We start from the raw sequence: 23,708 nt of genomic DNA on the forward strand, positions 1-23,708 counted from the left end.
GTTAAGTGGAGACTTTGTGCTGCCGGCCTTCATGGTAAAATAGCTGCTAGGAAACCACTGCTAAGGACAGGCAACAAGCAGAAGAGACTTGTTTGTATATACATCCTATGTGATGTACATACAGAAGTCTCGGTGTCTCCTATGTGATGTATATACAGTAGTCTCGGTGTCTCCTATGTGATGTATATACAGCAGTCTCTATCTCCAATGTGATGTATATACAGCAGTCTCAGTGTCTGCTTTGTGATGTATAAACAGCAGTCTCGGTGTCTCCTATGTAATGTATAAACAGCAGTCTCGGTGTCTCCTATATGATCTATAAACAGCAGTCTCTGCATCTCCTATGTAATATATATACAGCAGTCTCAGTGTCTCCTATGTGATGTATAAACAGCAGTCTCTGTGTCTGCTTTGTGATGTATAAACATCAGTCTCGGAGTCTCCTATGAGATGTACACTACTCAAAAAAATAAAGGGAACAGCTAAAAAAACAAAATATAACTCCAAGTAAATCTAACTTCTGTGAAATCAAACTGTCCACTTAGGAAGCAACACTGATTGACAATCAATTTCACATGATGTTGTGCAAATGGAATAGACAATATATGGAAATTATTGGCAATTATCAAGACACCCTCAATAAAGGAGTGGTTCTGCTGGGGGACCACAGACCACATCTCAGTACAAATGCTTTCTGGCTGATGTTTTGGTCACTTTTGAATGTTGGTTGTGCTTTCACACTCGTGGTAGCATGAGACGGACTCTACAACCCACAGAAGTTGCTCAGGTAGTGCAGCTCATCCAGGATGGCACATCAATGCGAGCTGTGGCAAGAAGGTTTGCTGTGTCTGTCAGCATAGTGTCCAGAGGCTGGAGGCACTACCAGGAGACAGGCCAGCACACCAGGAGACAAGGAGGGGGCCGTAGGAGGGCAACAACCCAGCAGCAGGACTGCTACCTCCGCCTTTGTGCAAGGAGGAACAGGAGGAGCACTGCCAGAGCCCTGCAAAACGACCTCCAGCAGGCCACAAATGTGCATGTGTTTACACAAACGGTTAGAAACCGACTCCATTAGGGTGGTATGAGGGCCTGACGTCCACAGATGGGGGTTGTGCTCACAGCCCAACACCGTGCAAGACGCTTGGCATTTGCCACAGAACACCAGGATTGGCAAAGTCACCACTGGCGCCCTGTGCTCTTCACAGATGAAAGCAGGTTCACACTGAGCACATGTGACAGACGTGACAGAGTCTGGAGACACCGTGGAGAGCTATCTCCTGCCTGCAACATCCTTCAGCATGTCCGGTTTGGCAGTGGGTCAGTAATGGTGTGGGGTGGCATTTCTTTGGAGGGCCGCACAGCCCTCCATGTGCTCGCCAGAGGTAGCCTGACTGCCATTAGGTACCAAGATGAGATCCTCAGACCCCTTGTGAGACCATATGCTGGTGCGGTTGGCCCTGGGTTCCTCCTAATGCAGGACAATTCCAGATCTCATGTGGCTGGAGTGTGTCAGCAGTTCCTGCAAGATGAAGGCATTGAAGCTATGGACTGGCCCGCCTGTTCCCCAGACCTGAATCTGATTGAGCACATCTGGGACATCATGTCTCGCTCCATCCACCAACGTCACGTTGCACCACAGACTGTCCAGGAGCTGGCGGATGCTTTAGTCCAAGTCTGGGAGGCGATCCCACAGGAGACCATCAGCAACCTCATCAGGAGCATGCCCAGGCGTAGGGAGGTCATACAGGCACGTGGAGGCCACACACAATACTGAGCCTCATTTTGACTTGTTTTAAGGACATTACATCAAAGTTGGGTCAGCCTGTAGTGTGTTTTTCCACTTTAATTTGAGGGGTGACTCCAAATCCAGGCCTCCATTGGTTAATAAATTTGATTTCCTTTGATGATTTTTGTGTGATTTTGTTGTTAGTACATTCAACTTTGTACAGAACAAAGTATTCAATGAGAATATTTCATTCATTCAGATCTAGGATGTGTTATTTAAGTGTTCCCTTTATTTTTTTGAGCAGTGTACAATATATGAACAAAAGCATTGGGACACACTTCAATCAGTGAATTCAGGCATTTCATTCAGTTCCATTGCCACAGTTGTATAGCGTTCAGCCCCTCACCTTGCAGTCTGCAAATATGAACATTTGTGAAAGAATAGATTGTTCAAAAGATCTCACTGAATGTTAGCGTGGTCTTCTAACAGGATGTCACAGCTGTAACAAGTCTGTACATTAAATTTTTTCCCTCTTAAATGTTCAACGATCAACGGTGAGTGATATTATTGAAAAGTAGCATTTAGGAACAAGAGGAACTCAGCCACAAAGTAGTAGACCAAAAAAGTACAGAGTAAGGTCACTGAGTGCTGAGGCACAAAGTGAATAAAAGTCACAAACTCTCTGCTGATTCAATAACTGAAGAGTCCAAACCTCCTCTGGAATTATCAGCACTGCATTCCAGGAGCTTCATGGCATGCGTTTCCATGGTCAAGCATTGCATTGAAGCCTCAGGCTATGTGCCCACGATGCAGAAATGAAGCAGAAAATTTCTGCAGCATTTCTGCATCTCCCTGGCAGAAAAAACGCATGCAGATTGTGCATGCGTTTTTCCTGCAGAATACATGCGGATCCACATGCGTTAAAGCATGTGTTTCCGCATGCGGACTGACAAGCACTTTCCAGGCGATAGCATCACTTGGAAACTGCTTGACAACTAGGTCACACTGTATAAATCCATGCAAAAGGCATGGATTTGTATAGTGTGACCATAAAAATAAAAAAATAAAGCTATACTTACCCCCGATCCCCCGCCGCGTGTGTTGTCGCGCTCATCCTGGCTTCTTCCGGGTTGCCGGCACATAGCGAGACAGCCTGCGGTCACATGACCGCGACGTCATCTCAGGTCCTGGAAGGAGAAGCGCTGCAGGGGCCGCCGGGCAGGTGAATATAAACATTTTTATTATTTTATTCTTTTTTTCACAGGTACAATGGTACCCAGGTCTGGATGAGAGTCTCCTCTCCTCCAGAACTGGGTACCATCCGCACATTGAATCGCATATAATCCGCGTGTACAAATGTACAGACACGGATTATGTGCGTCTCAATGCAAGTCAATGGCGGCGCTTCCGCTGCGCTTCCGCAAAATTAATGAACATGCTGCGGATTTATGAGCGCTGCAGAAACGCTGCGGAAAAATCCGCAGCATGTGCATTGACATTGCGGAATGCCATTGGGGACCATGGGGTGCGGATTACCATGCGTTTTTGATGCGTTTCCGCTGCGGAAATTCCGCAGCGGAAACGTATAAAAAACGCATCGTGGGCATGCAGCCTCATATCACAACGCACCATGACAAGCGTTGGATAGTGTAGTGTAAAGCATGATGCTACTGAGCTCTAACAATGAAAATGTGTTTTGTGGAGCAATGAATCACAATGTTATTGCAGTCTGACGGACATGTTTAGGTAGATGGGAATTTCACCACACACACTTATTTTAAAGTAATTGCATCTGTGAGGTAAGAGTGTGCAGCAAAATTCCTATCTACGTGTTTCAGGGGCTAGAAGCTCCTTCCATCTGCACTTCGCACCTTTTACTGTGTGCACGCCAATTCTTACATGTTTAGTTTTAGAATATGCCAGGAGAACGTTAACTGCCTGACTGCATTGTACATACTGTAAAGTTTGGTGCAGGAGGGATAATGCTATGAGTTTGTTTCTTAGAGATTAGCTTATAACTAGTGATGAGAGAGCGTGCTCGCAACTGCTCGGTACTCGTCTGAGCAGCTCACTGCTCGAAATGCTCGGCGAGTACTTTTGAATGTTCGGGCTGGAGCTTGAGTCCCCGCCCCACAATTTGGCGCTGTTTTAACAGCGAATAAACATGCGGGGATTGCCTGCCACTCACTGTAATGCTGCAGCCATGTTGGTTGTGGCATTACAGTGATTGGCTGGCCACATAGCGTCATCGGGTCTCTATCAGACCCAGTGACCCTATGCTCGTCACAGTCTACCCTTCAAACAGGCAGAGTAGGGAGAGGTGTAGCTGAGTGAGGGAGAGAATTGGTGGTTGATTTAGTCAGGTATAGGTATTCCACAGAAATATAAATCTAAACTAACAGTCCTTCTAAGGGCTAATTCAGATGCATATATTTAGTACTGGTGATAGCAGGAGTTAGGCAGGCAGAGTTTGTGGACATTGTGTACAGCAGAATAGGGTCCATTGTACGTTCTCTCTGCTGCTGTTACTGATATCCATAGCCCTAGATATCAGGGCTAATTTTTTTGTTGCTCTTATTCCTGATTATTTGCTTAAAAAGCAATACAGTACACCATTTTACTGCTCTAGTTGCTTGTTAGCAGAATACAGCGAGATTTTTTTTAATTTATTCGCATTGCTGTATTATGGAAGCAGAGAAACTTGTCCATCATCAGACCTGATCCGATATTACTGCCGTAATAATCATGACATTTTTGGAGCATGCCAAATATTATACTCCAGTTAAAGTCTGCTAGTTGTGTGTTGTTCAACCTATTCACACTTGGTCGCTGACCAATATCACATCTATAAGGCCTCTGCCTAAAATCGTGGTCATCAGACGTGATCCCATATTACTGCTGTAATAATCGTCACATTTTTTGGAGTGTGAGAAATCTTACACTCCATTTAAAATGGGCAAGGCGCATGGCAAGGGACAGGGAAGTGGACGTGATGCTGATGGTGCACGACAAGTCCGAGGCCATGGGCAAGATGAAACTGTGCCCGCTGAGGGAGCACAACAAAAACCTACATCATGTCGAACTACCTTCCTGTCCCAATTTGTAGGGGCCAACAGCAAGTCCTTGTCATGTGTGACAATGGCCGGAACCTGGTGGCGGCTCTGAAGCTGGCAAGCTCGCACACGTACCATGCCTGGCCCATGTGCTGAACCTTGTGGTTCAGCGGTTTCTCAAAACCTACCCAGATCTGCCTGAGCTGTTTGTCAAAGTACGCCGCGTGTGTGCCATTTTCAGAAGTCACCTACCGCTTCCGCCGGCCTTGCCGTGCTTCAGTAGCGTTTGCAGCTTCCAGCTCACCGACTGGTTTGCGTTGTCCCCACGCGTTGGAACTCTACATTGCAGATGTTGGGAAGGATTTGTGAGCAGAAGAGGGCAGTTGTTGACTACCAGCATCAACAAGGCCGTCGGTATTAAGGTCAGACTCCACGCAAGACCTCAGGAGTGGACAAGGATGTCAGACATCTATACCATACTCCAAAACTTTGAGGACTCCACCATGATGGTGAGCGGCGATGACGCCATAATTACCGTCACCATCCCGCTTCTCTGTCTTCTGAAATGCTTGCTGCTCACAATTAACGAGGAAGCATTGCAGGGGGTTGCATGATGATATGGAGCAAGGAACCATACAGGGTGATGCCACATAGCCCAGCCTCATCTCATCCCAACGCGGATTGGGTGATAATGAGGAGGAGGAGGAGGAACAGGAGCTGGTTTCTTACACTACAGACTGTACTACCCACACAACTGTCATACCGTCTGTTCAGCGTGGATGGCCTGAGGAGAGGGAGAATGAGGAGGTGAGCATGGACAGTCGTCCTCTTGGTCAGGACAGGGAAGTCTTGCCTGTTGGCAGTCTGGCACACATGGCTGAGTTTATGTTCCGCTGCCTTTCCCGTGACCGTCACATTGTACACATTTTGGGTGACAGTAATTACTGGTTGGTCACACTTCTAGACCCACGCTACAAGGAGAACTTTCTATCTCTCCTTCAAGGCGGAGAGGTCAAATAAAATTTTGCAGTACCAGAAGGCCCATGTTGTGGAATTATTAAAAAAAATTCCCATCTGAAAATGCTGGCAGCATAGGTCACAGTTCATTGGACAACAAAGGAGTACAGGCGAGGGATACACAAATACAATGCAGAAGAGGAAAGGGAACACTGTCAAAGGTCTGGGAAAGTTTTCTCAACCCCTCCCATCGTCCAGCCCCTGATGCACAGGGTACTCTCACAAGGAGGGAAAAGTTTAGGAAGATGCTGAAGGAGTACAATGCCGACCGTACCAACATCCTCCGTGATTCCTCTGTGCCTTTTAACTATTGGGTATCCAAGCTGGACACGTGGCATGAACTGGCTCTCTTCCCCTTGGAGGTTCTGGCCTGCCCTGCTGCTAGCGTTTTGTCAGAGCGGGTTTTTAGTGCCGCCGGGGATATTATAACTGATAGGCGCATCTGCCTGTCAACTGAAAATGCCGACAGGCTGACTCTGATCAAAATGAACAAGGGCGAGATTGGGCCAGACTTCTCAACACCACCGGATGATAGCAGCGTAGCATAAAGTTAAATCCAGTGGTTTTTTTGGGGGGGCCTATTCCCATGCACCTCTTCACACCCAGACATGGGTATGAGCTTCCTGATTTTGTCTATTTTCTGTTGTCCTCCTCCTTCTCCTCATCCTCCACCACCATATCACCAGGGTTAATGTGATGCAACATCCACATAATTATTTTTAAGGGTGTTTATGATGCCCGTAGGAAAAATGTTTAGAGACCTACCTCTAACATTTTGTATGTTATACAGTATATTCATGTATACCCCCAGGGGTAAATGTTTTTCAGCCCATGCACTTAGTGCATGGGCATTACTAGTATAGGAGACCCACTCTTTAACAATGGTAAAAAATTTTTTTAATGAGGACCTCCTCTACGTCTCTTTAAAGGGTTATTGGAGTGCGTACAATTTTTTGGCAGCCCTTGCAGTCACTGCATGGGCATTACCACTATAGGAGACCCACTCAATAATGGGAACATTTTTTTTTTACTGAGGCCCTCCTCTATGTCTCTTCAAAGAAGTATTAGGGTGCGGCCAAATTATTGGCAGCCCTTGCAGTCACTGCATATGCAATAACAGTATAGGAGACCCACTCTTTAATAATGAGAACAACAAAGCATAGCCGGTTGATGGCCCTTTAGCAATAGTGAGGGCTGACTGCTGGCCCTTTAACTAAAGTAAGGGTCATCTGATGGCCCTGTAAAAATACATAGTAACATAGTCTTCCTTCAATCTTAAAAACTAAGTCCATCTAGTTCAACCCATAGCGTAACATGTTGATCCAGAGGAAGGCCAAAAAACCCATGTGGCAAACACTAAGTCCACATTGGGGAATAAAATTCCTTCCTGACTCCACATATGGCAATCAGACTAGTTCCCTGGATCAACGCCCTATCAAGGAATCTAGTATATATAAACCTGTAATATTATACTTTTCAAGAAAGGCATCCAGGCCCTTCTTAAATTTTAGTAGTGAATCATTCATTACAATATCATGCGGCAGAGAGTTCCATAGTCTCACTGCTCTTACAGTAAAGAATCCCCGTCTGTGATTATGATTAAACCTTCTTTCCTCCAGACGTAGAAGATGCCCCCTTGTCTCCGTCTCAGGCCTCAGAGTAAAAAGATCAGTAGAAAGGTCTTTGTACTGTCCCCTCATATACTGTATTTGTACATAGTAATAAGATGACCCCTAAGCCTTCATTTTTCAAAGCTAAATAACCCCAAGTGTAATAACCTGTCTTGGTATTACAGACCCCCCAGTCCTCTAATAACCTTGGTCGCTCTTCTCTGCACCCGCTGTAGTTCAGCTATGTCTTTCTTATACACCGGAGACCAGAACTGTACACAGTATTCTAAGTGTGGTCGCACTAGTGACTTGTATAGAGGTATAATTATGTTCTCCTCATGAGCATCTATGCCTCTTTTAATGCATCCCATTATTTTATTTGCCTTTGCAGCAGCTGCCTGACACTGGCCACCAAATGTGAGCTTGTCGTCCACCAATACACACAGGTCTTTTTCAGTGACAGTTTTGCCCAGTGTTTTAGAATTAAGCATATAATTATACATTTTATTTCCTCTGCCCAAGTGCATTACCTTACATTTATCCCCATTAAAGCTCTTTTGCCATTTATCAGCCCAAGCTTCTAGTTTACATAGATCCTCCTGTAATATAAAATTGTCCTCCTCTGTACTGATTACCCTGCAGAGTTTAGTGTCATCTGCAAATATTGAAATACTACTCTGTATGCCCCCTACAAGGTCATTAATAAATATGTTAAAAAGAAGGGGGCCCAATGCTGACCCCTGTGGTACCCCACTGTTAACTGTGACCCAGTCTGAGTGTGTTCCATTAATAATCACCCTTTGTTTCCTATCACTGAGCCAGTTCTTAACCCACATACATATATTTTCCCCTATCCCCATTGTTCTCATTTTATGTATTAACTTTTTGTGTGGAACCGTATCAAAAGCTTTTGAAAAGTTCATATACACAACATCCACCGCATTTCCTTGGTCTATTCCGGAACTTGCCTCCTCATAAAAACTGATCAGATTAGTCTGACAGGAACGGTCCCTCGTAAACCCATGTTGATATTGGGTCATGAGGTTATTCTTCTTCAGATACTATAGTATAGCATCTCTTAGGAAACCCTCCAGGTTTTTACCCACAGTAGAGGTTAAGCTTACTGGTCTTTAATTTCCAAGTTCGGTTTTTGTCCCCTTTTTGAATATTGGCACCACATTTGCTATACGCCAGTCCTGTGGTACAGACCCTGTTATTATGGAATCTTTAAAGATTAAAAATAATGGTCTATCTATGACTTTACTTAATTCCTGCAGCACTCGCGGGTGTATCCCACCCAGGCCCGGGGATTTGTCTACTTTAGTGATTTTTAGACGCCGCCGTACTTCCTGCTGGGTTAAGCAAGTGACATTTAATGGATAATTTTTGTTATTACTGATCACGTTTTCTGTCATGCGATTTTCTTGTGCAAATACTGTTGAAAAAAAATCATTTAGCATACTGGCTTTTTCCTCATCCTCATCCACCATTTCCCCCAGACTATTTTTAAGGGGGGCAACACTATCATTTTTTAGTTTCTTACTATTTATGTAGTTAAAGAATATTTTGGGATTATTTTTACTTTCTCTGGCAATGAGTCTCTCTGTCTCAATCTTTGCTGCCTTGATTTGGTTTTTACAGAATTTATTTAATTTTCTGTATTTATTTAGTGCCTCATCACTACCTACTTGTTTTAGTTCTTTAAATGCTTTCTATTTTGTCACTTATTGCGCCCCTTACAGCTCTATTTAGCCATAGTGGTTTCCTCCTATTTCCAGCATGTTTATTCCCATAGGGTATATACAGGGCCGGCGTCAGCACCCAGCGCACCTGGGCAAGTGCCAGGGCCCTGAGCAGGCGGGGGGGCCCACTCACCGTCGGGCACCCCGAAGCGCTATGAGACCCGTGAGTGGAGGAGAGCCGTGCCAGCGCCCGACCCCCCCCCCACTTGCTCAGGGCCCCGGCAGAATACTTACCTGTCCCCGTGCCTCCGCAGCAGGTCCGGTCTCTTCCTCGGCTGCTGCACTGTGACATCTCAGGTCAGAGCCATCACAGCGTAGAGCTGGAAGACACCAGTGATGCTAGAGCCCAGAGCAGCGGTAGCAGGTGAGGAGAAGCGAGGTGGGTATTTGATTTTTTTTTTTTTTTTTTTAATGTATGGAGGCATAGGGCATTATAAGGGAGGGGGTGTGTGACATCCTGCATGGGGCATTATAAGGGAGGGGGTGTGACATCCTGCATGGGGCATTAAAAGGAGGGGGGAGTGACATCCTGCATGGGGCATTAAAAGGGGGGGAGGGACATACCCCATGCAGTATTATAAGGGGGAGAAGTGACATCCTGCATGGGGCATTATAAAGGAGGGTGGGTGACATCCTGCATGGGGCATTATAAGGGGGGGTGTGACATCCTGCATGGGGCATTAAAAGGAGGGGGGTGTGACATCCTGCATGGGGCATTATAAAGGAGGGGGGAGTGACATCCTGCATGGGGCATTATAAGGGGGGGGGTGACATCCTGCATGGGGCATTATAAAGGAGGGGGGGTGACATTCTGCATGGGGCATTAAAAGGGGGGGAGGGACATACCCCATGCAGTATTATAAGGGGGAGAAGTGACATCCTGCATGGGGCATTATAAAGGAGGGTGGGTGACATCCTGCATGGGGCATTATAAGGGGGGGTGTGACATCCTGCATGGGGCATTAAAAGGAGGGGGGTGTGACATGCTGCATGGGGCATTATAAAGGAGGGGGGAGTGACATCCTGCATGGGGCATTAAAAGGGGGGGAGGGACATACCCCATGCAGTATTATAAGGGGGAGAAGTGACATCCTGCATGGGGCATTATAAAGGAGGGTGGGTGACATCCTGCATGGGGCATTATAAGGGGGGGTGTGACATCCTGCATGGGGCATTAAAAGGAGGGGGGTGTGACATCCTGCATGGGGCATTATAAAGGAGGGGGGGTGACATTCTGCATGGGGCATTTTAAGGGGGGTGACATCCTGCATGGGGCATTATAAGGGGGGGTGACATCCTGCATGGGGCATTACAAGGGGGGGGGGCAGCCTGCATGGAGCATTATGTGGGGGCACAGCCTGCATGGAGCATTATATGGGGGACAGTATCCTGTATGGAGCATTATATGGGGGACAGTATCCTGTATGGAGCGTTATATGGGGGCCAGTATCCTGTATGGAGCATTATATGGGGGTCGGTATCCTGTATGGAGCATTATATGGGGGCCAGTATTCTGTATGGAGCGATTCGCCGGTTTCTGAGCTATTGTGGAATGTACAATAGATATCGCTCATGTAATGTAAGAAGTGAAATCTTTGGCATTGTACTATGTACCTGGAGCCGGCCCTGGGTATATATTGTGCACAGGTCCTATTCAGGATGCTAATAAATGTCTCCCATTTGCTTTGTGTAGTTTTATGTCTCAGGATATCGTCCCAGTTTATTGCACTAAGATCATCTCTCAACTGTTGGAAATTTGCCTTCTGAAGTTTAGTGTCCTTGTAACCCCTCTACTACACATCTTATTAAAGGATACATGAAAACTTATTATTTTGTGATCACTATTACCCAAGTGACGCCCAACTCGTATATTTGATATGCAGTCTGGCCTGTTGGTTAATATTAGGTCTAGCAGTGCCCCCCCCCTTCTTGTTGGGTCCTGAACCAGTTGTGAAAGGTAATTGTCTCTCATAGTTGTCAAAAACCTATTACCTTTGCTGGAACTACAGGTTTCTGTTACCGAATGTATTTCAGGGTAGTTGAAGTTCCCCATAATAATGACTTCTTCTTGAGTTGCTATTTCATCTATTTGCTTTATGAGGATATTCTCCGCTGCTTCCATTATTTTTTGAGACTTAGGGTCTTTTTATATCAGTAATTAATAAATATTTTTCCCCTCTCCCCTTATCTCCACTCACAGGGACTCTACATTTTCATTAGATTCACATATATTCTCACGCAAGATGGGTTTTAGGGATGATTTTACATATAAACACCCCCCCCCCCCCTCGCTTGTTTGTACGGTCATTTCTGAACAGGCTATAGACCTGTAAATTAACTGCCCAGTCATGGCGCTCGTCCAGCCACGTCTCAGATATCCCCACCATGACATAATTATTTTCCAACAAAATTAATTCTAATTCCTCCATTTTGTTGGTGGGGCTTCTGCATTTTATGTATCTCTCTGTACCTCTATTCCTTCTTACTCTATTGACTGTTCTAACCCCATCCCAAATTTCTTTATTTGTGCCCAGGTCACTATCTGCACTTTCTTCCCCACCTATAAAATGAATACCCTCCCCCCAATCCCTAGTTTAAACACTCCTCCAACCTTCTAGCCATTTTCTCCCCAAGCACAGCTGCACCCTCCCCATTGAGGTGCAGCCCATCCCTAGCGTAGAACCTGTAGCCAACTGAGAAGTCGGCCGAGTTCTCCAGGAACCCAAACTCCTCCTTCCTACACCAATTCCTGAGCCACTTATCTCCCTAATCTCCCGTTGCCTCTCTGGCGTGGCACATGGTACAGGCAGTATTTCAGAGAATACCACCTTGGAGGTCCTTGCTTTAAGCTTGCAGCCTAATTCCCTGAAATCATCGTTAAGGACCTTCCACCTACCTTTAACTTTGTCATTTGTGCCAATGGGCACCATGACCACTGGGTCCTCACCAGCCCCTCCCAGTAATCTGTCAACCTGACAGGGTAGGCAGCACACTGTTTGACGATCCCTGTCTTTGTGACAGATTGCCCTATCTGTTCCCCTAATAATTGAGTCCCCCACTACCAGCAGCTGCCTGGCCTGCCCTGCTCTCCTATTTTCCCCCTTACTGGAGCTGACACTCCACTGGCTTTCAGAGGACATGCCTTGCTGCAGCAGTGCTACCCCTGTACTGACACCCCCCTCATCTGCCAACTTTGCAAACTTATCGAGGTGTGTAAGATCAGGAATAGCCTCCCTGGCACTCTTCCCTCTACCCCCCTTCTAACTGTCACCCAGCTAGATGCCTTACTGTCCTGCAGCTCCCTACTACCACCCTCCCCCACATCTACCCCAGTGAGCAGCTGATCAGTGAGCACCAGACTCCTTTCCATATTGTCTATGGATCTCAGTGTTGCCAGCTGCTCATTTACATCCAGTACTTGGGCTTCCAAACTCACAACGTGCTCACATTTCGCACAGCAGTATGCACCCACGACTGGCTGTTCAAGGACTGCATACATGTGGCAAGATGTACACTGGATAGCATTGGCAATAATGGAGCTAATTTCCTAATGGGGATTGCACTAGTCAGAAATGTTAAGTAAAAATAAATGTAAAGAATTAATAAAATACAGACAGCAATTCAGTCCAAATTCCTCCCTTCCAAACTCCCTGAATCCAAAGTCACTGAATCACAAGTCACACACTTACTTCCATTCGCACTTACGCTCCGGTCACACTCAGCTCGTTCACACTCGCTAAGGAAGAAGATTAAAAGAGGTTGTTTTTTTCCCCTTTAGCAGCAATCCAACCTACAGCTCAATGCAAAATAGGCTTTGTGACTTTCAGAGTCCCTCCTTCATAAATGAAACAGGATGTGTCTGACACACCACATGGGCAGATAATGTTGCCCAGGGTATAATGCGGCGCATGAAGCAATCAATAATCGCTCGTTCGTAAAGTGACTTCCAGTTGCTGTGCTTGGAACGCATGATGTCCCAGGTGCGCAGAACCAGAAGTCAGCGAGCGTTGAGAGTGCGCATGCTCACAGACCGAGGGTTAGGAGGAGGCACAGCAAGTATGGGGCTCGCACATACCGCATGCAGTATGGAAGGGGAGTAGTTAGTCCGTGGTGTCTGTAGTGAGCATATGCACAGACCGGTAACAGAAGGAGCACAGCCAGAACCCTTTTATCATATATACTTGAAAATGACTGTGCATTAGCATAATGTCTGAAAGTGACTGAGGATTTAATTCTAGTACTTAACAGCAGTCAGGCTGCGACCCTCCGAGGATATGCCAAACCGGTCATGCTGAATGATGTTGCAGGCAACATAGCCTGTATCAGGGCATCTCCAAACGCTTTCATGTCTGTCACTTGGGCCCATTATGAATGTGCTCTAATCTGTGAAAAGAGCAATATTCCAATGTTGGACTTGCCAATTCTGGTTTTCTCTGGCGAATGGCAATTGACAAATGTCGAGTCCTCATGGAGTCCGTTTCTAACACCAGTCACCCGCTGGAGGTTATTGTAGGGCTATGGGAGTGCTCCTGATTGCACAAGGGAGGGAGAGCTGGGGACCAAAAAACACAATCGGGTCTTATCTGGTGAGAAGTTGGAATTCAATAAAGAAACTTGCTCCCCTGGTGGCATTGTGTATTACACAACAATGTAAATAACTTAGAAATATTCAGCTGTGCAGACCCACAGGTAAAAAAAAAAACCCCCATAGAAGCAAGAATAAGAAAAAATGGGGTTCCTCTGCGCTTATAGGGATCCACAGGGTTAATGGAGATCCACAGGAATAATCCAGTAAACACGATAGCAGGAATGCGGTTTATTATCTACGCGTTTCAAAGTCAATCGACTTCTTCATCAGGATAGGCATTGTGACTGTCTTAAATAGGATGAACATTCAAATAAAGACGCCAGACAAGTGCACATGGTGTGTAAAATGTCATCACTTGTCCGTTTCAAATAGAGTTCATTAAATGGAAGAAAAACAAAAACAAAACAGGAATTAAAAACACAGTGATGTTATATGGAAGAGCAAGAAACCTTGGATGCAATAAAAAATATATTTTATATATAACAATGCTTTTAATTGTGAAAGAAAACTAATATATAATGTATAAAATAGAGACCGTCTATTACAGAGCTGGGCAACGTGCGGCCCGCGGGCCACATCTGGCCCTCTGGCTGTTCCAGTCCGGCCCGCGGACCGAGACAGCCGAAGGGCTGATAACAGTGGCCCACGGGCCGCACTGCACCGCACGCCGTCACCGCTCGCCGTCACTGCCCGCCTGCACACCGTCACCGCTGTCTCAATCCGTGGTCTCAATCCGCGGTGAATGCATTGGTGGAGGAGGGGCCGCCACTTCCCTCTTCCACCAATCAGCGTTAGAAACAGCTGACACAATGGCATCAGCCTGCACACTGTGGAGAGTCAGTGCATCAGAGACAGGAGCGTAGGGAAACGGGGAGTGAAGTAAGTATATGCTGGACACAGGGGGGGCTTTAATGCTGGACACAGGGACGGCTTTGCTTTGATGCTGGACACAGGGGGGCTTTAATGCTGGACACAAGAGATGCTTTAATGCTGGACACAGGGGGGGCTCTCATGCTGGACACAGGGGGGCTCTCATGCTGTACATAGTGGGGGGCTCTCATGCTGGACACAGGGAGGGCTGTCATGCTGGACACAGGGAGGGCTGTCATGCTGGACACAGGGAGGGCTGTCATGCTGGACACAGGGGGGTCTCATGCTGGACACAGGGGGGGCTCTCATGCTGGACACAGGGGGGGCTCTCATGCTGGACACAGGGGGGGCTCTCATGCTGGACACTAGGGAGGGCTGTCATGCTGGACACATGGGTGCTCTCATGCTGGACATAGGGGGGCTCTCATGCTGGACACTAGGGAGGGCTGTCAGGCTGGACACGGGGGGCTCTCATGCTGGACACAGGGGGGGCTCTCATGCTGGACACTAGGGAGGGCTGTCAGGCTGGACACAGGGGGGGCTCTCATGCTGGACATGGGGGGCTTTAATGCTAGACACTGGGGGGCTTTAATGCTGGACACTGGGGGGCTGTCATGCTGGACACTTGGAAGGGCTGTCATGCTGGACATGAGGAGGCTCTCGAGCTCTCATACTGGACATGGGGGGGTGGGTGGTGCACATGCTGGACTTGGGAGGGCTGTGTGGGGCTCATGCTGGACATGGGGGGCTGTGTATGGCTCATGCTGGACACGGGAGGGCTGTGTGGGGCTCATGCTGGACACAGGAGAGCTGTGTGGTGCTCATGCTGGACACGGGAGGACTCTGTGGGGCACATACTGGACATGGGAGGGCTGTGTGGGGCTCATGCTGGACATGGGAGGCTGTGTGGGGATGATGCTAGACATGGGGGGCTGTGTATGGCTCATGCTGGACACCGGAGGGCTGTGTGGGGCTCATGCTGGACATGGGGGGCTGTGTGGAGCTCATGGTGGACACAGGAGAGCTGTGTGGTGCTCATGCTGGACACGGGAGGACTGTGTGTGGCTCATACTGGACATGGGGGGGCTGTGTGGGGCTCATGCTGGACTTGGGGGCTGTGTGGGGCTCATGCTGGACATGGGGGGCTGTGTGGGGCTCATGCTGGACATGGGGGGGCTGTGTGGGGCTCATGCTGGACATGGGGGGCTTTGTGGGGCTCATGCTGGACATGGGGAGGCTGTGTGGGGCTCATGCTCATGTTAATATTAATATTGAGCAGAATTAATTTCAGCCTATTGGTTCGGCCCTCCCCAACAGTCACGGTCTCTCATGTGGCCCCTCGGGAAAATTAATTGCCCACCCCTGGTCTATTATATATAAAAATGTGTGCAGAATTAAGGATATTATTGAAATGATGGAAAATAGCTTTGACCTGAAGTTGTTGAGGATGAAACCACATTCCTGTGATCAGGTTTACTGGATTATTCTGGTGGATCTCCATTAACCCTGTGGATCCCTATCGGCAGCGCAGAGGAACCCCATTTCTTCTCATTGCATAAAGGAGCAGATATCAGTCTTGCTGTTGCCCTTCTGCGGCCCTATCAGTCAGGAAGGATAAGGAGAGAGTAATTATGGCCGCCACCTGCAAAACCACTCTTTTGGGACTTATCTTGCCCTTGTTTTCACCTTTACAAAAGCAGGTAAAAGTTGATTCACAATTGCTTATACTTCCTAAGTGGACAGATCAATGTCCCTGAAGTTTAATTCACTTGGGGATTTATGCTTTAAAGCACCACTCCAGCGGTTTTCTTTTTTTCAGCACTGTAGTGGTGCTTCTAATACAAAGTCCCTGGCCTGCCCCGGTCTTATACTCCCCCTCACCTTTTTTCAGTGCCGCTTTGGTCCCACGGTGCAATCTTGTGAGTGCAGCTTCTTACTGATCCAGAAGTCAGAAGTTATGCCACAAGCTCTCAATGCAAGTATATGAGAGCCGGAACGAGGCCACATCGAGGCTCTCATACACTGGCATTGAAGAATGACCTCCAGCTCGCTCAATGAAACACTGGTGCGATCGGGAAGGTCACAAACTGCTGGACACCGACGGGAGCAGCGGTGATAAAAGGTGAAGATGTCGGCAGAGGAGTATAAGACCAGGGTCAGAGACGTGAGATTAGAAGCACCACTCCAGCGGTAAAATTATAAAAAAAAATGCTGGAGTGGTGCTTGAAGTGTTCCCTTATTTTTTTTTGAGTTGTATATAATAAACTAGAAGTCCAATCCTATAAATTCTTGCAGGATGGGAGAAAGTAAAATTAATTCACTTCTTAATATTGGTGATTGTACATTGTGCAGTGGATTTTAGATTTCTTTTCTTATAGGTTGTTAAAACAAAATTCTGTTTCAAAATGCCAATTCATTTTAATATCTCCGTATCTATATAGGATGCCACAAATACAGATCTGTATATAGCCATTGTTCTATAACCCAACATGATCAAAGTGAAATACCTCCTGTACTGTAACATGCATCTTTTGATTCAAACACATGTAGATTTAGAAGAGCACCACTAGAGGGCAGCATAAAGCTGTAACCTTAGAGAACACTGCGGGAGTTTGCAGACCGATTCTTGGCTTCCATGTCTTCTACCATGTAGGGGAAAACGTGAAGCTGCTTTTTTTTAACCATATTATATAAGTAAGGCTGGACAAAATCTGAATAAAAAGATAAAAGTGGAAAAAGGCCTCTATGTGAAATTGTTTTATTTACATCATCATACAGAATAGTCATGCCGTACTCACAAATAATTCTCTACAGTTAAAAGTTCTCATAGCAGCTTATCTGATTAAATATTAGGTATATACATACTTTATATATGTGTCATTTATTTTTATTTTTTTTTTACAACTATCTAAGGCTATTTTTTTTGGAAGACATATTAATAGCTTTTGTTGTCACAGTTATTAAAAATATATCATTTGATACATTCAGTTCTGGATAAGAAACACCCATAGGAGTCAACTCATAAAAACATGACAAAAAAAAAAAGGCTGTGACAATTTAGACCGGGGATTATAAAACTGCAAAAGGGCAAAGCAGGACAAATGTTACATTATATACATCATTGAAGGCAAAAGTGGACATTGGTTTAATAAGGAGCAGTGTTATCCAAGCTCGACAGAAACATACACGTAAAACGTAAGTGACTAATAATAAACTCATCAGGCCAAAAATAAAAAAATATATATAAAAAAAAAAAGCGGTGAAAGCCAACTAGCCGTTTTTTAGCCACCATACCATCATCTTCCTTAAACAGACGCTGTTTCTAAGCACATATGTAATAAGGGTGGAATCGTGTAACATGAAGCTACTGAGATAAGGGCTTGTGTATGACTAGATACATGCCCAATGTTCTGAAAATGGCAACAACCAAGAACACGTTGCAAAAAAAGTTACCATTGATTTATATTTATTGTCGCTTTGTAATATTATTTTAAAGTCAGACACAATGTCTCCATTAGCCTCATAGTGCGAAGGACCAATAGAAGAGTCTACTGCTTCCTGAAGACCAGGATTGAAGGTAGTCAAACAGCAATGTTCCTAAAAGGGTCTGTCCCCTACACTTTCTTATAAACAAACGGGTACACAGGAGAATTTGAAAAAAAAATAAAAATAAAGGATAAACCCTTTCCACTCTTCCAAATGTGTCCCCCACTGGTGTCCTTGCTTCCTGTTCTAGCAGGGAATATCATACACCCACTGCAGACGATCAGCGGCCACTGATCAACTGCAACCTTCACATTCTGTCTGAGCTTGAAGAGTCATTGTTTCTACTTGTTGGGACGAAACATGAAGCCTGCAGCCGATCAGTGGCAGCAGCCATATCATGTCCTTCACTGGAAAAGGACGCAAGACCACCAGGGAATACAGGCAGGGAAAGGTCCATCTTTAATATAAAAAATATAGAGAAAAAACCCCTTTCAAGACGACCTGTCACAGTCAAATGTGGCTAGTTTTTGTTCCCGAGTACCCCTTTTTTTTTAATCCAACATACTGTTCCAGAAATATAAGATTTTTTATTTAGTGCACCCAATATGCTATTTATTGTCTTTGCCAAGGGGGTGGGTCTTAAGGCTCATCCATAATTACCCCGTGAGCAACTCCTCCTTTGTAAAGACCATAAAAATGAGCATATTTGACACATTAAATGAAAAACGGACCATATTTTTGGAACTGTATGATGGATTTTAAGGAAAAAAAAAAAGAATATCTAGGGGAACAGCATGAATAAAAGAAAAACTGTTCACTTTTGACTTGGTGACGGTCTCCTTTAAAGTGACTGTCCACCTTTTCACAGCCTGTTGTTTTCAAGATATCTAATCCACCGGTTTCTCGTGCAGCCATAAGAGTTACAATACCTTTGTGACTGTCTGCGCACTGATTTTTCTTTTTGTTGAGTTCAATGTATAAATTGTTTTTTATTCTGTTTTGTGGGATAGCTCACAACCCCGACCTTGCTAACTGTTCAATGATAAAATCAGATCTAGTTTTTAATGCAGTATATTAAGAAAATACAGGGCAACAATATAAACCTTGTATTAACTTTTTTTAATTTGTACACTATACTTTCATTTACATAACCCTTTCATCTCGGTTCTGTGCTCCTGTGTTTTCCACTAGAGATCCTCCTACCCAACAGATATCGGGGTATGGTCAATAGGCTTCTGTACACATTAGATGGCTGTCTGCTGAATCATCATCCGGCCAACTGCCATCTCTCCCAAGTCCTCTGTACACAGGACCTTTCATCTCGGTTCTGTGCTCCTGTGTTCTCCACGAGAGATCCTCCTACCCAACAGATATTGGGGTAGGGTCAATAGGCTTTCGTACACGTTAGAGTATCGGTGGGTTTGGCCAACTGAAGTCTAATGAGTAATGTGCATGGGGGCCTTAACAAGTGTAAGGAGCTGATTATTTTTCTACATTTTAAAGCTGCTATGGTTGGGAAATTGTGTTGTTAAAGAGTTTCTCCTGAAAAAACACTGGCTAAAATGCTAATTTTTAAAACAATGAGTTCTAGTACAGGATGATTGTGTGGACCTTCGGCTAAAATATCATTCGGACAGTACAATCACATGCATGTTAGAAGATAACACCCCCTCTGATATATAGGGCAACAGTGATATTTACGGACTTTTCCTGCGTTAGATCTGTGTGGAGATAAGCGGTTGTTGCATACTGTAGGGCCGCTAATCTCATGGAAATAACAGAATTTGACAGCCAAACACTTATTTCATGACGCATCTAGATATGCTGATTTTGACTCATCAAAGCACCTAAATGAGCACCAATCGACCATATAACAAGTTTTTTTGGCGCTCATTTACCAAATGGGGATAGAATGATGGTGAATACAACCATGCAGTCCCCATATTGTATCATGTTATCGGCAGCACATCCCTTATCTACCTGGGGTGATGTGCTGCCGATATTTTTTTGCTGGCATAAATGATTTGAGGATTCAATGAACGAGCACATTGTTGGAATGATTACAGGGGTAGAACAACGGGAACGAGCATTCTTACAAAGCATTCTCCTACTGTCCACTTACTTTATCTAAGTGCTACATTAATAGATGGAAGGTCATGGCTTAATCCGGTGCTGAGATGTCCTATGTCTTTAACGTGCTTGAGCTTTCACAGAAGGAAACCATTTACTGCCATGCCAATGGTTTTTTTCGGAACATTTTATACCATCAATCAAATGACATATTGACTTACTGATCGGTGAGGGATGGTTGACATTTTGTATGGGTCTGCTTGGTTAAAATGATATTGATTGAGTTCACTGTGGAGGAGGGAAAGTTTATTTCTGTAAATGAAGATCTTTTGTATGAAAGTGATCAATCAATATGAAGAAAATCCATCTGTGACGGTGAATGTATTTTTATTCACATTAGTGCACACAGAGGGTTAAAACCAGAGTTTTCATGTTGTCTATGACATCGGAAGAAGTGGCATCAACGCGTTTCGAGTGACAGCACTGGTTAGTCAGGACTTGTTCAACAGTGCTGTGTCACTTCTTCCGATGTCTTAGTCAACATGAAAATTCTGGTTTTAACCCTCTGTATGCACTGATGTGAATAAAAATACATTAACTGTTGGAGAACTTGATTTTCTTCATATTAATTGCCTTCACGCTGAGACAGTTTCTCCCGTGCTCCGAACCAGAAAAATAAAACTAACGGTGAGCTGGATAATTCTTCAATTAAAGTGATCAGCCCTGAATTCTGATCATTACTCCGATACACAAGTCTTGGAGCGTCCAACCCTGAAATCTCCGGTGACCTTTTCTGGATGATCTCTCTTGGTGCGTCATTGTATTGCACTGTACCGCCTGGCCTGGATTCTTACTTCTGTTCACTTTGGATTCATTTAAAGTGCTTAAAAGTCAACGGCATTACGTGTTCAATGGAGTTCTCAATAAACATCATTTTAGAGAGCTCATCATTTCCTTTGGCTCTGGAAGCTAATGGCTTTAAGTGCTAAGGAAGCTGTTAGCTCCTCTGCGGAGACTCACATTTACCCTACTTTATATTACTATAGACAGATACATTACATTTGCTGAAACAAAACACAGATGTTACATGCCGGAGTAGTAACTGCTGCGCCTTTTAATGGCCTGTGAAATAGCTGGAGACTAAAATAAGCTATTTTGGCTGGATATTAAAGGGATTTTCCAGGACTTTTAATACTAATAACCTATCCTTAGACTAGGTAATATCAGATAAGTGGGGAGCAGAACCGACACTACCACTGATCAGCAGATTGAAGGGGGCGGCAGTGCAGCTCCATGTAGTGGCTGTAAGTGGTACTGCAAGTCTTTTCCCATTCACCGCAGTAACAGTGATAGTCGCTACATGACGTACAAAGCTATGGCACCTTTGATCAGCAGATCGTTGTAGGGGCGCCCATCGTATGATATTGATAACTTATCCGAAAGTCCCAGAAAACCAGTTTAATACCCAACACAAGCCACAGTAATGATTTTCAATGTTTTTATTTTGGAAATAGAGACGTATATGTGATGCCCGTGTAGCCATGAATCGACAGCAGTGCTACATACGGTGCATTTGAAGAACAAATTCATGATTTCTGTTGATATGTCTTGTGTTCATGAAGTAGACAGAATAGGTCAATCAGGTTGCAGGGAAGCCGATTTCATATCACAAAAAAGTGAAGACCTTGATGTGTTGCAGATCGCCCTACGTGGCCGGTGGGCAGACATTTGATGAAAGGTCGGCTACAAGTGGAATTTCCAGCATCTTCATTTAATAAATATACTGCATTGTGCACGATTTTGGGAGCAGGAGGACACAGATCACCACATTATGGGGCAATCTAGTTTAGCAAATCCTGGATCTTTTCGTAGCTGCCAATACATGCCGTTCGTCATCCACGTGTCTTCAGTACATTTTCTGTGGATAGAGACACACTTGTCAGTGAAGCTGTACAATAAGAAATCATTCCCATCTTTACAAAAAAACAGGCGAGAGATAAAGCGTCTTAGCGTATACCGCACACAATACAATGTCCTAATCAACAGCATTCTAGGATGAAACATCATAAATTGTCTTAGATGCCAGCAGCACATTTCTGGGTCCTTCAGATAGGGTCTTAAAGGGATAGCTAAGCAAAAAACATTAGCCAGCACTTGCCGCTCTAAAAACTTACACAAATTAAATATCTACAATGCAGAGTCTGAATACCGGCAGGTATCTAATAGAACGAGATCACGGACGAGTATAAGGCAATGCGTTTCTGACCTCCACGGTCCATACTCAAAGCCTGTGTAATAATACAAGAGTCGATCAAATCTAATCCCATTGATCGGGCACATTTCTATTCCAGGTCCATGTATTAACAGGAACAAGAAATCAAAACAGACAAAGAAAATATTTCTTAAAAAAATATATCATTAATAATGGAGAACTGAATCTTATCAGTGATTTAGACTTTTCGGGTGGGAGGAATGAAGCATTACGATCCAAAAGACTTCTGAGAAGGAAGGAGATTTCAGAAATCTCATGCACACACCTGGGCTTTTCTTCCTGACTGTTTTCTCAAAGAGCTGTGTTTTTGCAAAATGCAACATGTCACTTCTTTTAGAGGTTCGCAGGGTTTCTCATCCATAGAAAGCAATGGGTAAGTGCAAAAACGCTACAAAAAACGCAGATATCATGTTTTGCTGCCAAAACCTGATGAAGATGAATCAGATTTTTTTATGCACTAAACTTTATCAGCATGCACAAGAGACAAAATGTACCCTGACAAAACCGCAGTAAAAAAAATGCAGCAAAAATGCAGCAAATACCACAGCAAAAACTGCTTTTTGTAAGCAGCTTAAAATTTGCAAAAAAAATGCTGCAAAAACGCCACTTGTGAACATAGCCTATGGATCTAGGATTTTTTTTTTCTTCATGCTGAACTGTCATTGGTTACTATTTAAACCCTGACCTCATATCCCTCCATAACAGCTATGAATAAGGTTTGCTAACCCGAAATGCTAAAGCTTATAGAATCTGAATCTTTTTTAGCTTTTTGTCTTTATCTCACCATGTTTTTAATTGTACAGTAAAAGTTCTGTTTTAACATTTTTTCATTGGTGCTGGAGCCCAGTCCTTATGGACCCTTCTCTCCCATTTCTGACCTGGATACCAGCCTGGTGTGTTCCTACACTCCCTGCACCACACCCTGACCAAACCACATCTACCAGGGTCCCTATGTGGATACAAGTGGTTTTCACACTGAATTGTCCTCACTGAAAGGTGAACTGATTAACATTTTTTCTCCTTCACTACATATGCTTTCTTATACAGTAATAAAGAGATATGTTGATGCATACTGGTCGAGATGGCCACAGGGGTCCTGTGATATATTCAATATTTAGCTTTAAAAGCAATCTGTCAGCTGTTTGTTTCTATGTAATCTGAGAGCAGAATGACTTAGGGGCAGAGACCCTGATTCTAGTGCTGTATCACTTACTGGACTGCTTGGTGCAGTTTTGATAGAATCCCTGCTTTCTCTGCTGTAGCAGTAGCAGTGG

The 23,708-nt window shown here is 44.7% G+C and overlaps 1 protein-coding gene across 5 annotated transcripts in view; it reads right to left on the reverse strand.

Moving 5' to 3' along the window:
* Window positions 1-21,258: 21,258 nt before the first annotated feature.
* OSBPL3 (oxysterol binding protein like 3) overlaps window positions 21,259-23,708 on the reverse strand; it is a 186,645-nt gene continuing 184,195 nt past the window's right edge. For all 5 annotated transcript variants that reach the window (XM_073677876.1, XM_073677873.1, XM_073677877.1 and 2 more), the window contains one exon: window positions 21,259-22,080. In XM_073677876.1, coding sequence (XP_073533977.1) covers window positions 21,984-22,080 — 97 coding nt within the window. In that variant the 3' untranslated portion in view covers window positions 21,259-21,983. The remainder of the gene's footprint in view (window positions 22,081-23,708) is intronic.

Source organism: Phyllobates terribilis, unplaced genomic scaffold (assembly GCF_046119375.1).
Source record: "Phyllobates terribilis strain yellow unplaced genomic scaffold, ASM4611937v1 Scaffold_4__5_contigs__length_816908805, whole genome shotgun sequence".
Classification (NCBI taxonomy): domain Eukaryota; kingdom Metazoa; phylum Chordata; class Amphibia; order Anura; family Dendrobatidae; genus Phyllobates; species Phyllobates terribilis.